Below are 18948 nucleotides of genomic sequence, written 5' to 3'. Positions count from 1 at the left end.
TTCCCAGCCACCTTGGGGTGGACCCAACCACACTGTGGGCAAGTGGAAGACACTGGGGCTGGGGACCTTTGGGCTGCCTTTGGAGGTGAAATGACTGGTTATATAATCGAGATTCAAATCGCATGCCAATGAGTACATGGCAGTGAGAGCCGTCACTTTGGGGAACGGGGTCTGTTGCCCTGGCAGAGGGGAGAACTACATGGGATCAAAAGCCACTCACCCCCAGCTAGGCTTCAGGGTTGGGGTGGAGACAGAGAGGGGTGCAGGGGATAGAGATGAAGTATGTGTTGTTGGTGGGGGACTGAATCCAAGGGACTCATGCTTAATGACCTCCACCCCCACCCCCCGTCCATCCTGAATTTCAAGTTCATAATTAGGAAACACACTTTGGCTGAAGGGAGTCCGGGAGAGATGCAGATTGAGGGAGAACTGAACACGTCCAGCAACCAAGGAACACACCAGTCTCTGAAAGAGTTGCAAGCAGCAGATCCCACCTTCAACACTGCCTGGAAAGCTGGGGAGGAGAGTCCCCAAGTCTTTCAGCCCTGTCTAAAGAGGAACAGGCCTCAGCCCAGGCCTTGACCTCAACCTGGACTTCAGGGAATTTCTTTTCCGAGCTCAGGGAAACTGTTGACCTGACAGTGTTCAACCCTTCAACTTAGGAGCAGGGAGGCCTGCTGGGGTGCTGCTGCAGGGCGGGCAGCCAGGCTCAGAGGTAAGGGAATGACCCTAATGGGGGATGGGGCCGGGAGGCCCCTGCTGGCCCCTCCCCAGACTCAGCAGCTGGCAGATGAAAGAACCCAAGCAGAGCAGCCCAGCGCTGAGTAATGCCCCTGGCACCCCGCGCTTTGACCCACCCACAGCCGGTCGGAGAGTGCAAAGGGGAGGGCAGCCGCGCCGGCAGAGCCGGGGGTCCCAGGCCTGTGTCTATAACTTCCCCAGGACCCAGGAGGGCGGCGGAACCGTGCCTGGCAACCCGTCCCGCAGTCCGACCCAGCAGGGGGCGAGTGTGGCGCGGGGAGGGGGTGTTCGGACGCCTTGGGGGAGGACGTCCCGCTACGGGAACCCCCTCCCCCACTCCCTCTCCCTCCAGCTGTGCCGGGCCTCGCCAACGGAAAACGAAAACTCGGGCAGAGGAAACGGCGGCAGGCGCCCCGCCTGACAAACCCGGACAAAAGCCGCGGGCCTCCCGCCCCCGCTGCCCAGCCGCTGGGGGCCTGGCACCGCCACCCGGGTCTGTGCCCCCTGCCCTGGCAGCCCCGTGCCCGTCCCGGCCCCTTGCCTACCTTCCTCCTTCCCGCCCCTCTATCCCGGACAGCTCTTGCTCGGGCCCCCTCCCGGGCCTGCCACCAGCTGAAGCTCCCCGCAGCGGTGCCCGCGGTGCCCGCTCCCACCGTGCGCCCCAGGCTGTGCAGGGCGAGCGGGGTCGCAGCGACCCCGGCCTGGCCGCCCGCTCCCCAGCAGCTACCGGCCCCGCCCACTTCCCTGGCCCAGCGTCCTCACCTGTGGGGGCCGGGGCTCCGGGCGGGGCGGGATCCCGACCAGGCAGAAGGCGACTCCATTCATCGGGTGGCAGCGGCGGCTCTGTGGCCAGGGCACTGCTGGGGGCGCCGGCAGGGACCCGGGAGGGGCGGGGCCGGGGGCGGGGCCCAGCGCGGTGTGGCTCCCCCCCGGGGTCCGCCCCCTCGCCCCTCCCCCTTCCCACCACCCACCCCGCGCTCCCTTCGGGGTGAGCCAGTGGCCTCGCTCAAGGGCCACAGACCGGCAACTGGGCTGAGGCAGGGACGAGGGCTGCCTGAGAGTTGAACGTCAGAACCCAGCCTGGGGAGAGAGGCGGTCTCCAGGAGACGCCTTCCCGGCCTCCAAGGGACCGGCCCAGATAGAGGGCCATCCAGGCCCAGGAAAGAGGACAAGGGCACCGAACCCAGAACTAGCACAGGGACAGGGAGGGAGGGAGAGGGAAGCAAAGAGAAACAGCCAGCCAGAGATGGTCAGAAACAGAGATCCAGAGACCCAGAAAGAATGAGAAAGGGAGAGATAAGATAGAGACAGCGCAGAGTGAGGCAGAAAAGGTGAGAAACAAAGATGAGGAGACCCAGGATCAGAAAGAGGGGGAGACAGAAAAAGGCTTAGAGGCCTTCTTCCCTTTAGAGACCCCTAGACATTGAGACACGAGGGCAGATTTAGTGCAGGGGGCGGGGAGACAGGGTGCCCCTCAGTGTAGGGTAAGCCCCTTCCAGCCAGAGTCTCAGCCCAGGATCCCAGAGAGGCAGGGGAGTCGAGGATAGAAGAGGCTGGCAGGTGCCTCAGACCTTCTGACCCCCACCCAGCCTGTCTCGGGGCTCAGGCCATGGGGCCAGCCCACAGTCCTGCTATGCAGTGAACAGCAGTGACAGCAGAGGCTCCCAGTCACCAGCACCCCACAGCCACCCTTCTTGGCTTCACTCTGACCTCGGCCTAAAGAGATGCTCTGGTCCTCAGCCAGCTTCTTTCCTTGTCCCCCAGAAGGACCCCCTCCAGCCCAACTCCTGACAGTCTAGGGAGGGACAGTCCTTCTGTCTGTCTTTCTTTTTTTTTTTTTTTTTTTTTGAGGCAGGGTCTCACTCTGTCACCCAGGCTGGCGTACAGTGGCAAGATCTAGGCTCACTGAAACCTCCGCCTCCCAGGTTCAAACGATCCTCCTGCCTCAGCCTCCCCGAGTAGCTGGGACTACAGGCCCATGCCACACCGCCAGCTAACTTTTGTATTTTGGTAGAGATAGGGTTTCACCAGGATGGCCAGGCTGGTCTCGAACTCCTGACCTCCAGTGATATCCGCCTGCCTCAGCCTCCCAAAGTGCTGGGATTATAGGTGTGAGCCACCACACCTGGCCTTGTCCTTCATTTCTAGAAAATAGCTAGAAAATTCTTTCTACGGCCGGGCGCGGTGGCTCAAGCCTGTAATCCCAGCACTTTGGGAGGCCGAGACGGGCGGATCACGAGGTCAGGAGATCAAGACCATCCTGGCTAACACGGTGAAACCCCGTCTCTACTAAAAAAATACAAAAAACTAGCCGGGCGAGGTGGCAGGCGCCTGTAGTCCCAGCTACTCGGGAGGCTGAGGCAGGAGAATGGCGTAAACTTGGGCGGCGGAGCTTGCAGTGAGCTGAGATCCGGCCACTGCACTCCAGCTTGGGCGACAGAGCGAGACTCCGTCTCAAAAAAAAAAAAAAAAAAAAAAAAAAAAAAATTCTTTCTACTATCTAACTCCCATTCTTCCTGCTTCTTACTTCCTACAGCTTATGCTTACCTCTTTCCCATGCCTTTTGCAGTTGAAGTGGCTTCCATATTCCTTTCCCCAGATTATGTAGAAAAGAAGGCAGAGGATAAAATAGGACTTGGAGAGAGGAGGCAGTGAAAGCGGGAAGGCCAGCTCTGCCTGCTGGAGTTACCACCTTCCTTGGACAAAGAGATCCCTGAGAGCCAAGCAGCCCCAACCCCCACCCTTTTACCCTTGATCAGGGTTGGGAACTCAGGTCTTAGAGGGGTTGGGGTGCCCCAGACAACAATTAGGCCATCCCTACTCCTGTGAACCTGAGGAATGAGATTCTGACTGGATTTTAGATCATATGCTTCATTTAATGTATTTTAAATCCCCTGGTGGTCAAGAGAAAGGGATTCTGTTTCATAATAATGGAGGGGCAGTTAAATGACTCCTCTCCCTTCCTCATCCCTTTTCATCAAGGTCATGTGCAGCCAGAATTAGCCTCCACTTCTGGAAAGTCCTTCCTGCTGTCTAACTGTAATCTGTCATACTCCCTGGATTTTCTTGCTTAACTTTCAACCAGGTCCCTGTTCCTGCCTCTTTCTGTCCTGTAGCTCCAGTGGTCCAACACTTGTTGCCACCTTGGCTCAGAGGTCCTTTCCTCCCAGGATAAAGGGTTCTCTCTGTGAGGGGGAAGGGTTGGCATCTGAAATCAGACTGAACTGAGGCCATGGGGGAGGAGGGAGGGTGGTGGCCCTGGGGTGCCCCTGGCTCACTTTTTCCAGAGCCTGATGCCCTCAGACCCTGCAGGAGGGGGTGAGAGGAAATGAGCTCACACTGACCGGCAGGCCAGGCGAATTCCTCCCTCCACAATGCACTGCAGAGCCTCCCCCACCGGCTCCCACTTCCCAGAAAGTGCGGCTCTCTCCCCACCCTGCTGCCCTTCCCACCTCTTCCTGCACCTTGACCTGCACCCCCACCCTGTCCCAGCCCACCCCATCCATCTTCTCTAGCCGCTCTTCCTCCTCACCTTCCTCTCCATTCCGGCTCCCCTTCCTCTCTCCACACTCCGGGTCTCACTTCATGCATCCTGCCATCCGCCCCAGCACCCACCGTATTCCTGTACCCTCTTTTTTGGGGTTTGGAGCCATAGAGCCCAACATGGGGAGAGTCTCCCTCATTGAGGACCCTCCTCATACTCCCCCTCTTTCCAAATTCCTTCCCCAGCCCAATCACCATCCTTCATTCACAAAGGTCTACTATGTGAGGGGGTAGAGGAGACGAGGGGGTGGGGTAGTTGACCCTGGGAATACAGAGGTGAGGCCTAGATCCTTCCCTTGAGCGGCCTGGGTCTTCTCCAATTGTGACTCTAAAGAACCGCCAGCACAGGAGCACATTCCACATTCGGCTGGAGAAGCAGAGGAGGCTTCCCCAGGAGGTGCCTTGAGCTTCTTGGGCTTCGTGGATGGGGCAGGGGAGGGTGGGAGTAGGGAAAAAGGCCCTCCAGGGAGAGGGATGCTTAGGGTGAACCAGGGAGGCAGGAGAGAGCAGGCTCCGGCATCGGCATTGTGGCTGGGGCCAAGTGGAGGGTGCCTGTGGGCAGGAAGCATGGAGGGATGAGGAAGGAAACACAGGCGGGGGTGTGATGGTGAAAGGGCTGCCCAGAGGTGCTTCCAGGCTAGCCTGGTTTGGGGCAGGGAGCTGAAGCAGCGATTTTGCCATGGCCACCATGGCACGTAAGGGGAACAGGAATGGAGGGCGGCAGGCAAGGGGATTCTGGGAGAAATATACCAAGGCAAGGGGCAGGAGCCACAAACAACAGAGGCTCTGGGACTTGGTGAGCAGGAGGAAGGAAATGGAAGAGTCCAGGGCAAGGCCAAGGCTTGGAATATCAGGTTGTCTAGGGTGTTCACAGAGAGAGGGGACAAGCCAGGCACAAAGTCCTTTGTATGTGTGATCCCAGTTAAGCCTCACAAAGGCCTGTGAAACAGATCTCAATCCTCATTCTATGGATAAGGAAAATGAGGCCCAGAGAACTCAAGTATCTTACCCAAGGCCACACAGGATTTGAACCCAGGCATTTGGGCTTCAGGATCCACACACTTAACCAGCAGGCTATGAGGCTGGTGGAATTGTGACAGGCTGCTTAAACCCTGGGTCCTATCTTCTGGAAGAGAGGCTTGAGTTAGAGACTCTGGTAGTCCCTGAGACCAGGGGTGTGGTTCAGATTCTCCAGGGAGAGTGAAGAACCCTGGGCTAGGAGTAGGCAGAGAAGGAGGAGGTAACAAGGACTGGGAGGAAGCAGGCAACCAGAGAAGGCGGCACTGTGCGGGGCAGAGACAGCAGCCTCGGGGGCCAGTGGGTGTGGGGGTCAGACTATGCAGGGAGGAGGAGCCCCAGGGAGGAGGGAGTGGAATCTGCCCACTGAGCATTAACAGGAAGGGACAGGCGGGCGGCACAGGTGGGTGTGGACAAGGCAGGTGTCTGTTTGGGTGGGGAAGACGTCAGCAGGCTGTTGGGTTGAGGAGCAGGTGCTAAGGAGAGAGAGCCGGAGGGGACGCAAGGAGGGCATGATGAGCGGACTGGAGGAAAAAGTATCTGGAGTCTGGGGCTCCAGAGGAGGAACCCGGGTTTATGATGTCCTCAAAAGAGCACCGAATCAAGAGTCTGAAGACCTGGGTTCAAGTTCGTGCTGCACCCTCCCCGCCCCCGGAAGCTGTATGACTTTTGAGAACAAGTACATTCTCAGAACCTCAGTTTCACTCTCTGTAAGATGAAAACAATAAGGCCTTCTCGGTCTGCCTCTGATTTGAGGCTCACATTTGACAAAGAATCTGAAAAACTCGGTGAGCTGAAAAGGAAAAACCATAATGTATGAAAGGTGGGTTATGGGGCACGGGCACCTAAACCTGGCCCCAGTTCAGGCCCTTCCACCAAAGGGGAAAGAGCATCCCCTGGTGGAGAAGGACGGCAGGGCAGGGCTAGAGGGGACAGCAGTTCTTGCACTTTCATGGCTTCAACCCCCAGGTCCTCTACTTGTCCCCTACAGGCAACATCCCCACCCCAGTTTGTATCTCCAAAGGGAGAGGGGCCTCATTTAATCAAGTCAAAAGATATTTATTGGCCAGGTGCAGTGGCTCACATCTGTAATCCCAGCACTTTGGCAGGCCGAGGAGGGCAGATCACTTGAGGTCAAGAGTTCAAGACCAGCCTGGCCAACATGGTGAAATCCCATCTCTACTAAAAATACAAAAACTTAGTTGGGTGTGGTGGTGTGTGCCTGTAATCCCAGCTACTCAAGAGGCTGAGGCAGGAGAATCGCTTGAACTAGGGAGATGGAGGTTACAGTGAGCTGAGATCATGCCACTGCACTCCAGCCTGGGCGATAGAGCGAGACTCTGTTTCAAAAAAAACAAAAAGCAAAAACAAAAAATTAGCTGGGCATGGTGGCACGTGCCTGTAGTCTCAGCTACTTGGGAGGCTGAAGCAGGAGAATCACTTGAACCCTGGAGGCAGAGGCTGCAGTGAGCCGGGATCATGCCGCTGCAGTCCAGCCTGGGTGACAGAGCAGGATATCCTCTCAAAAAAAAAAAAAAAAAAAAAAAAATTATTGAGCACCTAGTCCATGCAAACTGCTGTGTTGGCTGGTGGGAAGGGAACCGTCCCCATATTCCACGGAGGGCAACAAACACAGCAAAGGGTGCCTGCTATGGTGCTGAGGTGGTGGTGCAAGCACAATGTTGAGCAAAACAAGAAGGAGCCTCCACTGACTAGGGGAGGAAGAAGGGGTCTTGGGAGGCAGGCAGGGTTTGTCCTAGACCTCAAAGCCCTTACTAGCAAATGTCAGAGAAAGGAGGGAGAAGGTGGGGCGCAGGCACTGGCCACAGCCCCAGACATCCCATAGAATGAACCTCATTGAGCATCTTTAATGATGGAGGGTAGGGCAATGGTCCACTCAAGATGATGCCAGTTCCCACTCATCCCTGGTGTCAGGTCCCCTGGGAATCCTGTGAGAAGAATCCCACCTGAACACCCCTCGGGGAGGGAGGCTGAAGACTCGTGGCCAGGCTGGGGCCAAAGAGCTCTGGTAATCTGCCAAGCAGCTGGGGCCTACGCAGGAAACCTCTGGACAGCTGGCTACGGTGGGAGCAAGAGGCTGCGGTTTCTCTGGGCTGGCAGCAGGGTAAGCAATCCATGCCCAGTGAGGCCCCATGTCAGGGCAGGAGGTGGCCGACAGAAAATCTACCCCTGCCACTCTGAACTGGTCATCTTTAGGGAAACCAGGTTTGGGAAACCCAGCCCAGCAGGCTCTTCACTGTGTAACACCCCATCAGGGAAGGCCAGTGGCATGGACCATGTGTATAAGTGAGTGTGCGCAAGGCTCAAAGATGCCTTACAAAAACCAGGCTGTTGCTCAGCAGGGGCTTGCAAACACCAAGACAGAGAGGAAAGGAATTAAAATACGTTGAGCACCCACTATGTGCCAAGCTCTTTATAAACATTATTTCATGTAGTCCCCATGACAACACTAAGGTGGGGATTATCGGCCCCGCTATGTAAATGAGGAAACAGGCCCAGAGAGGCTAAGTAGCTTGTCCAAGATCCCCCAGCTGGGATTCAGGATTCCAGCCGAAGTCTGATGTTGCTCTTTCTATCAAATGATCCCTCTGGGAAGGGTCAGGCCAGGGAGTTCATTCCAGCTCAGGATGCTAAATTCTGCGGTTCTACATAGGGCTTTTCAATTCTTCCTGCTTCTGCTCCAGGCTCCCAGGCCCTGCCTAGCCCCACCTGGTCCCTACACATCACTGCACATGGGACCCACCCTCCTCCCTATCTCCATTTTGCCCTTCTGGAAGGGAGGAAGGAAAGGAGCAAAGAGGAAAGAAGGGGAACATAGAGGAAGGGAAGAGAGAGGAAGCGAAGGGGAAGGGATTAGAGAGGAGGCTCCCACCTCCCCGTCGAAGCTCTGGAAATCCCCCTGCAGCTGCTCCCCTCTCCTCTGTCTGGCCCTGAGCCAGCCCTGGGCGGGAGTGTTGGGAGTCAGATGAGGAGAAAAGAGGGGCGGGACTGACCACAGTGAGGCAAGCCCCTCAGTCCTGGCACTCACCCCACCCAGCAGTTCCAGCCCCCGTGAGAGATTCCAGGCATGCTCCCCTTTAAGGAAGCCCTCCATGCCAAAATCCACACATACCAAACAGACACATCGGCGGCTCACACACTATAAAAGGATTCTTTGCTTTACAAGAGGGCTCAGCACATGGGAAACTTAAAATAGGAGCTTCCCCTGGTGCAATGAAAGAAGCTCTGATTTCAGACGCAGTCCACACACACCATGCTTCCGGCGCATCCAGAAAGCTGGGCGTTAACCACATCAGCCTAGGCACCTCGGAGAGTGTGCCGATCATCAAAGTCCATGTCTGTGGGCAGAGACCTCACAGTCCAGGGGACACGCTGAGCTGCTGTGCTTGGCAGAGGTGTCCTAGGACTAGAAAGGACCAAGAAGCCACCACTCGGCATAGCTGGCAGATTTCACAGCAGCCCAGAGAGGATGAATGTCTAAGGCTTCCCAGTGATTCTGTAATGGAGCCAAGGGCAGAAGCCCAATGTCCTGACTCCCCTTGATGCTTCTCCTCCCAGGGGAGGCGACAGGGGAGCAGGCTCTGGTCTGTCCTCTGGGAAAGGGGAAGTGGCTGATTCCTAGAACAGTTCCAGAGGGCTGATGAAGGCCAGTGATGGGCAGATGGGCTATTTGGAGGAACAACTCAGGCTGAGCTGCAGGCCTGGTGAGATGCATTTAGGATTCTCTAGACAGGAAGTAGTAGTGGCCCCTAGCCCTGCCCCTCCTTTTAAAAAAAATCCAGGTGAAATTCACATAACGTAAAATTAGCCATTTTACAGTGAGCAATTCAGTGGCATTTACTACTCTTCCCTCCCTCCCCGCCCTACCACTATTTTTGTGTTCAGTCAGTTATGACAATAGCAGCCAGGCCTGGTGCTCTGGGGAGCTGCCATTGGCCATTTAAATTAATGCCCAAGATGCCAAACAGGCCTGGAAACTGGACCAGCCACAGCCCCGCCCCAGACTCACGCCCAGCCCAGGGAGGATGCCCAGAGCACTTTATGCCTCCCACTGCCCCTCTCCAGCCCCCCAAAACTTAGGGTCACCCCTTCCACAGACTCTATCTCCCCCTGACTCCTCACCCTCCACTCCTCCTCACCCCTCTCCTCACCACCATCACAGGCCACCCACGGGTCCTCTGCCAGAGTGACAGGGGGCCTGTGCTCAGCCTGGAGGGGAGGGTCTCAGAGCCAGGGCCCCCAGCCACTGCTTTAAGCAGAACAGCCCCAAAAAGCCTGGGCCAGGAAAAGAGGGGAGTTAGGGCGGCTGAGCACTGAAAGGCATACCCCAGACAGAAAACCCATCCCACCTCTCCAGACCCCACCCGAGACCTCACCCCAAGTGGGGGTTGGGAAGGGAGTAAGGCAACCCCTGGAGCAGCCCCCTCACTCTGCCCCCCATCAGGCTGCTGGCCTGTCTTAGATCAGGGGGCTGCAAGTCAGGATAGAGCCCCTTGCTCACCAAAGGGGACTGGCCCGGCTTGTCTGGGATTTGCTGAGATCCGTGAGGGAATGAGAACTCTGACCAGAGCGGGTCTTCATCCCCGCCCGCTGAGCCCAGCCCACACTCAGTGTAGTCTGATGGAGCCTGTGTGAAAGGAAGGCATCACCCACCTCCTAAAACCTGGCTGGGGCTGCAACTCTGCCTTTGGGGTGCATTTGGAGAAAACCTCCTAGCCCACCCCATCTTTTCACTGACATGAAATGGTGGCAGCAGCTGCTGCAGCTGCTGCGACCGGGAAAGGGGGGGAGCTGGGATGGAAGAAACCCCTTGATGTGTAGGGGGAGGGGACCAGTGTATCTAGAGGTCCCACCAGGAGGGACTGGGGGTCAACGAACCAGTAGTCATATGGCACAGAGCCCACCCACTCCTTCGTACTGCAGAGCCTGTAGCCTTCTTGGGCTTGGGTTCAGGGAGCAGGGGCTGTACCCTTACCAAGTGGGAATGGGGGTTTCTCAGTGTGGGTGATCTCTTTCTGGAAAGGGGGTGGGGAGAGAGGTGTCCTCTGCACACGCCTCCCTGGGTGTCAGTGATAGGGGAGTACTAGTGTGTGTGTGTGTGTGTGTGTGTGTGAGAGCTCTGTGTCACATCAATCCCATCCCTCCCCCAGAGCCCCCGCCCCGACCGGAGCTCCATTGCCCCAACCCCTCCCTCGGTGGCGGCCCCTGGCGCTCGACGAGCCCACCTCGCCGGGTCACAACGCCCGCAGCCCTCCCTCCGCTCTCGGCAGCGCACCCACGCCCAGCGCCCGCTCACCTGCTCCATGCTGGGCCCTGCTATGCCGTCCTCGCCGCGCCGGCCCCGGGGGGCGCAGGCGGAGGCGGCCCCTCCATGCGCCCTGTCCGGGCAGCTGCACCCGGCGACCGCCAAGAGCAAGGAGCGCCTGGTGTCAGCGCCCGAGCCCCCTCCCCGCCCCGCCCCGCCGGCCCCGCCCCTCAGCCCGCCCCCTCCCCTCCTCACCCCGCCCGGCCCGTGGCAGCACCGCGCACCGGCAAGCACACGCGCTCACACGCAACTGCACAATCGCACGCACGCACACACTCGAACACACACACAACGCGCACCCGACCCGCGCACATTCCGGGCTCGCCGGCTCCTGCACCCCCTGTTCTGCCAGTCCTGGGGGCGCTGCTAGGGGAGAGGAGACCCTTGCAAGGGAAGCCCCTTTCCTCATTCCTGAGGCTCATCGGAGTCAGAAGGACCCCACCTCATGCTACAGGGGCCAGAGAGGGGCTTGCCCGCGGTCTCACCGCACCTTGGCAACAGAGCTGATCCCATGGCCCAGACCAGGCTGACGACCCGGCTGACGACCCGCTGCAGGGGGTGACTGACAGCAGGCCAGAGACACCCAGAGCACTGGGATGCAGGGAGACTGTGCCACCCCCACCTCGAGATCGCTGTGGGAACAGGGAGCTGTTGCCAACACCCAGCCTACAGCTGAAGGTGTTCTGAGGCCCTTGGCTGAGTGTGGGAAAAAGAGGTGGGGATTCCTGTTGCCCACCCAGTGAGCCATGTTCCTGGCACTTGCCAAGCAGGAGGAGGGGGCTGATCTGTTGATCCACTCCCAGAGAAGGGGGATCTGAACCCCCAGATACTACTCAAGAACCTAATGTGTGGGCAGTGGGGCCACCCGCTCTGGTGAAGACCAAGGAGATGGCAAAAAGACACCTTCGCCCTCTGACACCCTCCATCGGGGTGGCTCCTGACCACCCACTGCCCTCTGTTCTGCCTCTGACAAGGCAGGGCAAACTGAGAGGGGCATCACATAAATGGCCACGTGAGAGGTGGGCACGCTGCCCTGGGCAGGGATATGCGGTCCCCAGTGGACAGGGGTAGAAATTAACCTGCCCTGAGGTGGGCACGTTGCCCCGGGCAGGGGTACGCAGTCCCCAGTGGACCGGGGTGGGAATTAACCTGTCCTGAGGTGAGCAGTGGGGTGGAGGCATTTGGTGTACAGGGACTGGCTGCCCACACCCCCTGGGCCAATGCCCAGGCTGGCATGAAGGTGGCTTCACCACTTTTCACTGAGCCCTGGCCTCTTTGTTAGGCACCAGAGGATGAGGGAGAGGGGGCGGGAAGCTGAGATGGGGAGAGTTAAGATCCTCAGTGGCTCAGACAAAGGGGGCTTTATAGGCTGGGTGTGGGGGGCATGTTGGGGGCAGGGAGACAGGAATGTGGGCCAGGGAGGCCCTGAGCTCCGGGCAGCCCATTTTGGGGTTGAAGTTGGACTCCCCCAGCCTCCCATGCTTTGGCCCTGCAAGGTATTTGCTGCTTTGCTCCTGGGACTACAGCCAGGAGTACCCGGAGCCTTCATCCCTGGCCGCCCCTGATGGGGATCTGGTGGGCACTGCCCACACACTCCCAGTTTTCCCCAACCAGCTGGCTGCTGCCTCTTTTGGCTTCCCCACCAATGCCCTCTCAGCGGCCTTGTGGCTCCTGTCTGCTACTCAAGGACCCTGCTGGCTGCCTGGGGAGGAAGGGACAGACTTGGGTGGGGTCACAAGGCTTTGAGGTCAATGGGGCCCTTTGTCTGTTCAGACGGAGCCTGTCTTGAGCTAAAGAGACCGGAGACAGAGAAGAGTGTCAGCCAGCAAGCCTGCCCCTCACCCTGGGCCGCGCTCTCCCAGGCTGTGGTGCAGCATAGCCCTGGCTGTGGAAGCCAGGCTCCATTCTCTCCAGTTGGTTTCCCTCAGGTTCTCTTTCAGTGCTGAGGAAGTGAAAACAAGGAGAAGGTGGTGGCGGTGGCAGCCACCCATGCTGGGCCTCTGAAACAGCTGTTGCTTGGCCAGGCCTAGGGTCTGGTGTTGGGCTTTGAAGAGCTCAGGGACTGTTTGTCCTCACAGATGCTAATCTGGCCCTCAGGAGTAAACTCCTACTAGCCAAAGTCATGGTGGCTAGATTGCTAAACCCAATGCTGTCTTATCAATACGTCGTGAACACTGCCGGAAGCTTCACAAGCAGAGCCCCTGAATAGGGACAGGATAGTACCACCCACAGTCTCTGTGCCAGTCTACAGGGTCCACAAGGGCAGCACCCCAGTCCTCCCTCCTCCCTGGCAGACTAGATCCCCTAGTGCTTGTCTTCTGCTACACCCCACAGGGACCAAAACCTTCAGCAACAATGTTGCCTCAGAGGTACAGCAGTGTGGAGAGGGGCAGGGCACATTTGATGTGAGACCAGGCTGGAGTGCAGTGGTGCAATCAACACTCACAGCTGCCTCAACCTCCCAGGCTCAAAGAATCGTCCCACCTCAGCCTCCCGAATAGCAGGGACTACAAGTGCATCCCACCATGTCTGGCTAATTTTTTTATTTTTTTAGAGACGGGGTCTCAGTGTGTAGCCCAGACTTCCATGGATATTTATTCTGTTTGATAAAATTAAAATAAGATACTTATCTCTTGATGAATGTCTTGGCCAAAAACAATCTTTTAGGGGTTAAAAAAAATGTTCCGGGCGGGCCAGCATCAAATTTTCCAACCATCTCTTCCAGAGGCTTCAAGAGGGAGGCAGACCAGGATTCACCTCCCAGACCTGTCATTTAATATTCGTGTAGTCTTGGGCAAGTGTTCTGACCTCTCCGCGCTGCAGCTCCCTCATCTGTGAACCAGACACGCTAACAGCACCTCCTCACATTGCTGTTGAAAGATGACATGAGAATGTGAGTCTAAAATGCTTGGTCTACTGGTGGGCACAGAAGTGATCAATAAAAATTAAGCACTGGCCAGGTGCGGTGGCTCACGCCTGTAATTCCAGCACCTTGGGAGGCCGAGGCGAGCAGATGACCTGAGGCCAGGAGTTCAAGATCATCCTGGCCAACAAGGTAAAACCCCATTTCCACCAAAATTACAAAAAATTAGCCGGGCATAGTGGCACATGCCTATGATCCCAGCTACTAGGGAGGTTGAGGCAAGAGAAGTTCTTGAACCTGGGAGGTGGAGGTTGCAGTGAGCCAAGATTGTGCCACTGCAGTCCAGCCTGGGTGACAGAGCGAGACTCCATCTCAGAAAGAAAAAAAAAAAACAAAAAAGTTCCTTCTACAGAGGATTGAATTAATTCATTTTATGTTGATTATTATTAGCTTTAGCTCAGCAGGTGACGATTTCTGACCTTGTCCCCAAATTCTAGGAGGCCATACCATGGCTACAACCAGGTGTTCCCTTTGCGGGTGGCACCTGCTTTCAGCCAGCTGGGAGTTAGAGATGAAGAATGGCAGTTTCCAGCCTGGTGCTCATCCCTGCCCCCCAACCTGCTTCCTTCTACCTCGGTAGCCTCCAGGGCTCCCTGGGGAACAGGGAGAAGGTGGAAAGAGAGCTAAGAGCCACGGGTAAGGCAGACAACTCCCGGGGTGCCATGAACCTAGGAAGGGAGGAAGGAGGGGGATTACCCAGGAGGGAGTGGAAGGAGATGAGAGGGAAGGGGGGACGGCGGGTGGCGGGCCCTACTCCTGCACCTGCTGCTCTGAGAACAAAGCCAAGAATGATGCAATCCTGGCTTGGTGCAGCTGAGGCTGCAGGGCCCCGAGAGAGAAGTGGGTGTCAGGGGTGGGGAGGGCAGTGGGCAGCAGGGCAGGACGCCTGACCTTGATTCACAGCCAACGTGTGGCCCCTTCATGAGGCCCCTCAGCCTCCTCCTGAAGCTCCTCACCCAGGGCCAGACCCCTCCCCAGTAGTCACAGTCACCTAATAGGCAGGAGACTGGCATGATGCAACCAGGCTATCACTCCAGGCAGCCTCCTCGGAGGGAGGGGCATGACAAGAGGCCCAGATGACGGTGTCTCCGAGGCCCTATCCGGCCCTCAGGCCTCAGGCGGCCGGTCTCTGTCCGCACCCTCTCCATGCTGGAGACAAAAAGGCAAAGTCCTCCAAAAAGGTGAGATGGGAAGGTTCAGGAGAGCCCTAACCCGGAGACTGCACAAAATAGTGCCTATTTATAGAATTAACTAGAACCCGCAGCAGACACAGACACGGTCCCGGGCTCCAGTATCTCCCATCAGCAGCCATCAAGCCAGCGGGGGCGGGGTGCATAGGCGTGGCATCCACCATCGCCAGGTGTCCGCCTTGGCCCCCCAACTCTGCCCCGGAGCCAGGAGAACAAAGGCTTCTCGCTCTCCCTCCACCTGGAAGAGGGGGTCGTGTCCCACACACCAGGGCCAGGTGAAGGGTGCCTCATGGGCCAGGGTCCCTGAGAGGGCAGAGCGTTGAATGGGTTAACAGAAGGCGACTGGAGACGCCGTGTTTAGGAATATGTAAGTCCGGCCTCACCCCAGCACCACCGAGGGGACCTGAGGGAACAGCAGAGTGGCTTAGCCCGGAGCAGCCACTAGGTGGCAGGAGAAGCCCAATCACTCACCCAGCTCCGCCCGCGGCCACCAGCAGCCTGGGAGCCATTCCCCACCTGGAAGCTCCCTCTCTTTTTCCCTACAGCCCACCCCTCTGCAGCCTCGGGTCAGGGGAGCTTTTCATTCTTCTTCTGCCTTTGGCGAAAAGAATCTCAATCCTAGTTTTCAAAATACTTCAAATAGGGCGGGGCGCAGTGGCTCACGCCTGTAATCCCAGCACTTTGGGAGGCCGAGGTGGGAGGATGCTTGAGCCCAGAAGTTTGAAGTTGTAGTTGCTTCTGTACTCCAGCCTGGGTGACAGAGCGAGACTCTTTCCCTCTCCCAGCAAAAATAAAACCCCGCTAATAATAATGATCACGGGACCAGGAACGGTGGCTCATGCCTGTAATCCCAACACTTTGGGAGGCTGAGGTGGGTGTATCACCTGAGGTCAGGAGTTCAAGACCAGCCTGGCCAACATGGTGAAACCCAGTCTCTACTAAAAATACAAAAATTAGCCGGGCATGGTGGCAGATGCCTGTAATCCCAGCTACTCAGGAGACTGGGGCAGGAGAATTGCTTCAACCCAGGAGGCAGAGGTTGCAGTAAGCTGAGATCTTGCCACTGCACTCTAGCCTGGGTGACAGAGAGACACTCCATCTCAAAAAAATAATAATCATAATCAGTGTCCAGAGATAGACAGAGAAATGACACATTTTGAGACAGTGTCTCGCTCTGTAGCCCAGTCTGGAGTGCAATGGCACCATCACCACTCACTGTAGCCTGGAGCTCCCAGGCTCAAGCGATCCTCTCACCTTAGCCTCCTGAGTAGCTGAAACTATAGGTGCATGCCACCATGCCCAGTTAATTTTTTTTTTTTTTAATGGAGATGGGGTCTTGCCATGTTGCGCAGGCTTTTGTGGATGTTTATTGAGTGCTCAAGATGTACCAGGCATTTTACACACATGTCTCATTTACTTACACATGAGATAGGAAATAAAACTCAAGAGGAAACAGACCGAAAAAGCATAAATAAATTGCCCAAGATCACACAACCAGCAGGTAGTAGAGCCGAGACAAACTCAGGTCAGCAAATCCTGGGCTAGGCCCTCCCCAGGAGTCTTAACAAGCAGGCAGGGGCATGGGAGGAGGCGAAGAGCCCATGGATGCCCCTGAGATGTCTCATCTGCTATCCTCATCACCCCCTCTCCCCCACAACCCCTTGAGATTCTAGGAGGGTGTCTTAGTCTTGGGAGTGAGATGTGAAAAGGTTGTCTAAGTGATTCAAGCTCACAAAGCCTCTGCCTTGCCTGAGAACCACAGCACCATCCCCGAAGCCTCTCCTCCAGACTCCACAATGCATTCTGCGGTCTCCCTCACCAGCATTGCTGAAAACAATTCCCACATAAACTCCCATTCCAATATGGGAGCTCCCCGATCCAGGCCCAAAGGTGATTCCAGCCCAGAAGACCTTTCCCCACTGCTACCTCCCTCCTGGCCTGGCTCTGCCTCTGACCTGCTCCATGTTTTTAAAACATTCACAGGGGTATGTATCCCTTCATGTGCTAGGCTGGAGAGTGGGGGTCATCCCAGAAGATGAGCAAGACACAGAGCCCACTCTCCACATGCAGTCGGCATTTAACATGTCCAGAGCCATGTGGGATCCCAGTCAAAGAAGTATCTGCCCTGTGTTCAGACAGGTTTTTGTTCGCTTTGAGACAGAGTCACTCTGTTACCCAGGCTGGAGTGCAGTGGCGCAATCACAGCTCACTGTAGCCTTGATCACCTGGGCCCAATCGATCCTCTTGCCTCAGTCTCTTAAATTGGTTGGGCTTAAATTGGTTGGGACTACAGGCACATGTTACCATGCCCAGCTAATTTTTTATTTTTTTTAAATAGAGATGGAGTCTTGCCATATTGCCTAGTCTGGTCTTGAGCTTCTGGGCTTAAGCAATGCTCCTGACTCTTTTTTTTTTTTTTTTTTTTTGAGACCGAGCCTCCCTCTGAGTCACCCAGGCTGGAGTACAGTGGCACGATCTCAGCTCGCTGCAACCTCCGCCTCCCAGATTCAAGTGATTCTCCTGCCTCAGCCTCCCAATTAGCTGGCGTTACAGGTGCCCACCACCATGCCTGGCTAATTTTTGTATTTTTAGTAGAGATGGAGTTTCACCATGTTGGCCAGGCTGGTCTCAAACTCCTGACCTCAGGTGATCCACCTGCCTCTGACTCCCGAAGTGCTGGGATTACAGGCATGAGCCCCCATGCCTTCCCCATACTCCTGACTCTTAAAGTGCCGGGATTATAGGCGTGGGCCACGGCGCCAGGCCGATATCTCAGGTTTTTCAATACCAAGGCATAGGGGAGAAGAGGCACCAAGAGATGACACTCACTGCATAGTTAAACATCTTGACTTTATCAGTCTCACACACAGGACAGCTGTTGCCAAAGAACTTCCTACCTGTTTCTAAACCTTCTCAATGTTCCCCACGCTCAGCCATTACCATTCCCTCTTACTTTTCTCTCCGAGTATAAACCTAGCTAGCCTCTCCCGTTCTCCCATCATCCCTGGATCTGCAGAATAAGGGCCCAGAAATAAAATCAAATTTCTCAGCAGTGCAGGGGCCAGGAAGCCAGGCCTTGACACCCACCCCCAACTCTGACCCTGATGAGATGAGAAACCTGGGATGTAAGCCTGGGATGTGAGAAGGGGGTCTGGGTTGAGCTCTCTTTAAATGCAGGGTTTCTGTTGAGTGATAACTCAGCAGGTGGCTCAGTGCAATCTTTGGCCACTGGACCAAGCTGGCTGACCCTAGATCGGTAGCGTCTTCCATCCAAGAGCAGCAACAGCTCTATCATCCTCTATGACGCCAGGAGGAAGCAGTCTATATCCCACCTCTGGAACATCTTGGGTTACCGCTGTGTCACTTCTTTCTTTCTCTTTCTTTCTTTTCCCTCCCTCCCTCCCTTCCTCCACTTCCTTCCTTCCTTCCTTCTTTCCTTCCTTCCTTCCTTCCTTCCTTCCTTCCTTCCTTCCTTCTTCCCTCCCTCCCTCCCTCCCTCCCTTCCTCTCCTTCCTTCCTTCCTTCCTTCCTTCCTTCCTTCCTTCCTTCCTTCCTTCCTTCCTCCCTCCCTCCCTCCCTCCCTCTCTCTTTACTTTTCTTTCTTTTTTTTTTTTGGACGGAGTCTTACTCTGTCACCCAGGCTGGAGTGCAATGGCATGATCTCAGCTCACTGTAACCTCCACCTCCCGGGTTCAAGCGATTCTCCTGCCTCATCCTCCACACACAGGCATGTGCCACGACGCCCATCTAATTTTTTGTATTTTTTAGTAAAGACGGGTTTTCACCATGTTGACCAGGTTGGTCTCAAACTCCTGACCTCAGGTGATCGACCCGCCTCAGCCTCCCAAAGTGCTGAGATTACAGGTGTGAGCCACTGCGCCCACCTTGTATCACATCTTTCACACTCCTACTCCAACCATGAAAATTTCAGTCTCTTGAGAAAGTTTTGCAGAAGACTGACATTTGGGGCTGGGCACTGTAGCTCATGCCTATAATCACAGCACTTTGAGAGGCCAAGGCAGGTGGATCACTTGAGGCCAGGAGTTAGAGACCAGCCTGGCCAACATGACGAAACCCAGCCTCTACTAAAAAATACAAAAATTAGCTGAGTGTGGTGACACATGACACATGCCTGTAATCCCAGCTACTTTGGAGGCTGAGGCATGAGAATCACTTGAACCTGGGAGGCAAAGGTTGTAGTAAACTGA

At 56.2% G+C, this 18948-nt stretch overlaps 1 protein-coding gene across 8 annotated transcripts in view; it reads right to left on the bottom strand.

Moving 5' to 3' along the window:
* Positions 1-1588, bottom strand: part of ARHGAP23 (Rho GTPase activating protein 23) — an 87476-nt gene extending 85888 nt beyond the window's left edge. For all 8 annotated transcript variants that reach the window (XM_077971374.1, XM_077971375.1, XM_077971369.1 and 5 more), the window contains exon 1: positions 1504-1588. In XM_077971374.1, the coding sequence (XP_077827500.1) occupies positions 1504-1566 (63 nt within the window). In that variant the 5' untranslated portion in view covers positions 1567-1588. The remainder of the gene's footprint in view (positions 1-1503) is intronic.
* Between the last annotated feature and the right edge of the window lie 17360 nt (positions 1589-18948).

This window comes from Macaca mulatta, chromosome 16 (genome assembly GCF_049350105.2).
Source record: "Macaca mulatta isolate MMU2019108-1 chromosome 16, T2T-MMU8v2.0, whole genome shotgun sequence".
Taxonomy (NCBI): domain Eukaryota; kingdom Metazoa; phylum Chordata; class Mammalia; order Primates; family Cercopithecidae; genus Macaca; species Macaca mulatta.
This window is presented reverse-complemented; position numbering and strand designations above follow the sequence as displayed.